Below are 4,343 nucleotides of genomic sequence, written 5' to 3' on the forward strand. Positions count from 1 at the left end.
TGGGGCAGGAACTGGGTGGAGAGGTGAGACCTGAGCTGGAACAGGGCCTAAGGGGGTTAGATGGGAGATGGGGAATGGAGAGATGAAGGCAGAAGGGCCGGGACATGGTGACTAGTTGGAGACAAAAGTGACCCTTTCGATCTCAATCTTAGGCCCAATGTGGAGAGAGCACTCACTACTCATGCCCACCTTTCCATCCCCGCCACTGGGGCCAGTGAGTCCTGTTTAGGGTGGTGTCTGAGGGCCCCAGGTATAAGCTGTGGGCTGTGCGCTGAGAATGGATTTGGAAAGGAGTATCTGTCTTACACACCTGGGACATGGGATTTCCCTACCGTGATCCCCAACACCCTTTTTGGTGCAAGACCCATGTGAACCCCAGTAGTCCCGGCAAAGCCAATGAATGGGAGGCCTCTGGGAAAAGAGGAACCCATTTGCAAAGCAGAGCACTCTTCAGCCAAGAGCATCAGCACCCCCTTTAATCGTCCAGGTCAAAGCGGACCCTCTGAGTCAGGAGCTGTTTCCTAGGGTTAGGGGTCATTTGAGGCACCCAAAGGAGGCAAGAACCATCACCAGCTCCTGGGAAATCCACAGGGAGTATTTGTGAGCACCTGGGGGTGAGCCAGCTCCCTGCACCCAGCCTCAGAGCCCCCTGTGAGTTCCTGCATCTAAACCTGACCCTTGTCTAAGCCCACAGAAGCCCCGGGCAAGCCACCCGTCCACAACCCCAGCCTGCGAGTTCCTGAGTTTTAATCGTGATCCTTGAATCAGCCAGAGTTTGGTTTCACTGGGTGCCTGGTCCAGACGCAAGAGATGCTCACCCACGTGTGTGCACGTTTTCTGTCACAGCCACATGCAGCTTTCAGATCCCAACACAGTCACCGTCATTCAGACCACAGCCTTTCAGCACAATCCCAGTATTCTCACACACACACACACACACACACACACACACACACACACACCATGCAGACAGGCAACCCCCCAGTCTCAGCAAACTACTCTCTACCTTAGACACATGGCATCCATATCATGGGGACTCGTCAGGATTCCTCCCAGTCAGCACTCCAGCACGCTTATCAACACAGTCACACTCAGACACACGCCATCTTTCTGGAATGACCATTCTCTCTCCTTTGATGCTCAGAGAAACCGCCTGCCCCGCTCTCACCACCTCTGCACCAAGGCCAGCCCAGGGGCCATGTGGCGCCCTCTGCTGGCCACCCGGCCCACCATCACTCACAGGCCCAGGCTGTCCATCTGCCCACCTCTGCTTAACCCGGTTGCTAGGCACCATTGTGCCAATCCTGGGCTCCGATTGGCTGCCCCTCCCCCCTCCGGAGGAGGCCTTTAGGACACTGGGGTTCTCAGAAAGGGAGATGACATTGCAACTAAAATAAGTACCTTAGTGGGCACTGATCCCCGCTCAGCCACCCACGTAGGTCGACAGTTGGCTTTGTCTTGCATCCAGGCTGGGCTGCCCTGCCACCCCACCAATCCCCCTTGGCCACTTCGGGACCCGGGAGAGAGACCACCAAGGAGCCCTTGGCCCACCACCCATACCTCGAACTTTTCTCCCCCCAGGATCAATTCCTGTCCCAGTTGAGTGAATCCCTCTTCCACTCGGGCCCCCCTGCTTCCGTCTTACCCTGCCCCACCAAGATGGCCGGCCCTGTGCCTCCCTCCGAGCCGGCCACACCCCCGCCAGCAGCGCAGCCCCAGTCACCACACTGGCCTTTGCGTTTGGTTGGTTGGCTTTGTTAAGGTTGGGTTTGTGGGCGAGGCGGGGGTCGGGGGGCTGCACGTTCACTTCTCTTCCAAGTCACGCTTCTTCCAGCTGTCCAGAATGTACTTGAGGAGGAGGCCCAGCTTCCGGCGGGTGGACAGCGGGGCTTCCTCGCCTCCTGCCTCCCCGACCCCGCACTTCTCCACGCCATTGTCGCCGGCCGCGTCCAAGCTGACCTCGGGCTGGGACTCCTCCTCCTCCTCCAGGGCCTTGATGCGCACCCGCTGGGCGTCCTCGGCCATCTCGTTGAGGCAGCCCTGGAGCATGGTGTAGACGGTGCCGAAGCTGATGCCGCCGGCCACCAGCGTCCCGAACACGGGGATGCCCCTCTCAAAGGCCCGGGCCACCCGCATGGCGCCGTCGGACGACTGCGAGTAGAGCCGCAGGACGGTCTCCGGTGAGACCTCATTGGCCAGCGGCGAGCGGATGACCGAGCGCAGGTCGCCGGCCTGTTTGCCCACCTGCTCGGCCAGCTTGGCCAGCGAGTCTTCGTCCAGGCCAAAGCTGCGGTGGTAGCCACGCAGCGAGCGGATGAGCAGGGCGTCGTCGTAGGCGGCCGCCAGCCCCGGCACGGGCAGGGCCTGGATGACGCCCGACACCAGGGCCGTCTTGAGCACCTGCTCCTGGAGCATGTCCTTCTTCCTCTGCAGGGCCTCCAGCGAGATGTCGGGCAGCGACAGCAGGCCGGCGTGGCGCCGGTGGGCGGGCAGGTCGTGCTCCCAGGTGGACAGGAGCAGCGGGAAGTCGTAGCGGACGGGCCAGAGGTTGGACACGAGGAAGATGCGGGGGTCGGTCACCCCCGCGGCGCGCAGCCTCTCGGTGCAGTGGTCGCGGATCTCCTGGAGGACCATGGACTCGCTGAAGCCCGAGGGCCGCTGGCTGCGGGTGGCCGCCAGGTCCTCGTCCACCTTGGTGCGCACGAAGTAGAACTTCTTGCCTTGGCGCAGGATCTCAGAGGCCAGGCGGGCCTCCACGGCCCCGCAGCGGCGGGGGGAGACCAGCAGGAAGAAGTCGTAGCGGCCGAAGTCCACCTGCTTCAGGTACTTGTCGGCGGGGCAGCCTGGACAGCCGGCCCCGGGCAGGTCCCACAGGGTCACGTCAGGAAACTGCGGGTGCGGGTAGGATGAGGGCTGCATCGTGGTCTCCACAACGCCCGTGAGCGCTGCGCCGGGGTCCTCGGCCCCCAGGCCACGGAGGGCGTTGATGAGGGACGACTTGCCAGCGCCCGACTCGCCTGTGACCCCCACCTCCAGGCGGGTGCTCTCCGAGGAGGCCAGCAGCTCCCGGAGGCGGGAGGCGGCCTGGGGGATGTCGCCGGACTCGAAGGCGGTGCGCAGGGCCTCCAGCTCTTCTTTGGCCATGAGGATGGTGGTCTCCTCCTCCCCGGGGCACTTGGAAGTAGCCATGGTGACCAGTTCAGAGGGCGCAGGGATGAGACAGGCACAGACCAGAGGTCGTTGGCGTCTGGGGGAGAAGGGAGCCTTTTGCCTTCTGGGCCTTGTGCGGGGCAGGGAGAGAGAGACGGAGCATGTGAAGGACGTCTCTGGGGCCCTCCACGGCCCTTTCCTTCCCAAACTCCCCGGGGCACATTTTGGAAAGGAATCAGGGCCCTTGGAGTCCGGCAGGCCCAGGTTCACATCCCATCTCTGCCACTAACTTGCTGTGTGCCCCGGGGCAAAATGAGGCACCTCTCTGACCCTGTTGGCTTCTCGGGGTCCCTGGCACAATGGCTGGCCTGCCTCCTGAGGCACTGAGGGGTCCTGGAGGTAACCCAGGGAGGGGGCAGCTTCGTGGGCAGCTGTGACCTGTGCGGTCACATAAGCCCCGCACTTAGGAGGCCCAGCTCTTGGCCAAATGCTGATCTGCTGGCGCTGATTGAAAGTCTTAATCCTGTTTGAACTAGGAGCCCTGCATTTTTCTTTCGTGCTGGGCCTGTGAGTTATGTAGCCAGGCCTGCCAAGGAGAGGGCTTAAACCTGGCTCCTGTGCCAAACAGAGACAGTGGCTCCGCCGTCACTGCAAGCGGCGCCGAGTGAGGGCGAAGCACCCCGCACCCGGGATCGGATCCTGGCTCTGCCGCCGACTCCTGAGTGACTTGGGGCAGGTTACGTAACCCTCTGCCTCATCTGTAGGACGCCACCTCCTCGGGGGGTTGAGAATTCCACCAGTCAGTCATACCAAGCACTTAGAGTGGCGCCTGGCACAGAGCAGGTGGTCTGTGTTAGCAGCAGCAGCGTTGTTATTGTCATTATTAATATTTCTAGCTGCGTGGCTCTGAGCCTCAGCTGCTGTATCTGCACCAACGAAGGGACCCTGCCTGCCTCGCGGGGCTGCTGTGAGGCTCCTGAGCCCTAGGCATCTATCTCTAGGCCTGCGGTCGGCAAACTGCGGCTCGCGAGCCTCATGCGGCTCTTTGGCCCCTTGAGTGTGGTTCTTCTGTAGCCTTAGGAGTACCCTAATTAAGTTAATAACAACATACCTACCTATATAGTTTAAGTTTAAAAAATTTGGCTCTCAAAAGAAATTTCAGTGGTCGCACTGTTGATATTTGGCTCTGCTGA

At 61.2% G+C, this 4,343-nt stretch overlaps 1 protein-coding gene across 1 annotated transcript; it reads right to left on the reverse strand.

Annotated features, from left to right (window-relative positions):
• Positions 1-1,803: 1,803 nt before the first annotated feature.
• Positions 1,804-3,189, reverse strand: LOC118674350 (interferon-inducible GTPase 5). Its single transcript, XM_036346027.1, has one exon. It carries the CDS (start codon positions 3,187-3,189, stop codon positions 1,804-1,806), a length of 1,386 nt encoding a protein of 461 aa, XP_036201920.1.
• Positions 3,190-4,343: the final 1,154 nt, after the last annotated feature.

This window comes from Myotis myotis, unplaced genomic scaffold (genome assembly GCF_014108235.1).
Source record: "Myotis myotis isolate mMyoMyo1 unplaced genomic scaffold, mMyoMyo1.p scaffold_m19_p_19, whole genome shotgun sequence".
In the NCBI taxonomy this organism is placed as follows: Eukaryota; Metazoa; Chordata; class Mammalia; order Chiroptera; family Vespertilionidae; genus Myotis; species Myotis myotis.

What these genes read in the sequence shown, in the direction of transcription:
- LOC118674350 (XM_036346027.1), bottom strand. Translation starts at nt 3,189, where the DNA reads ATGGCTACTTCCAAGTGCCCCGGGGAGGAGGAGACCACCATCCTCATG.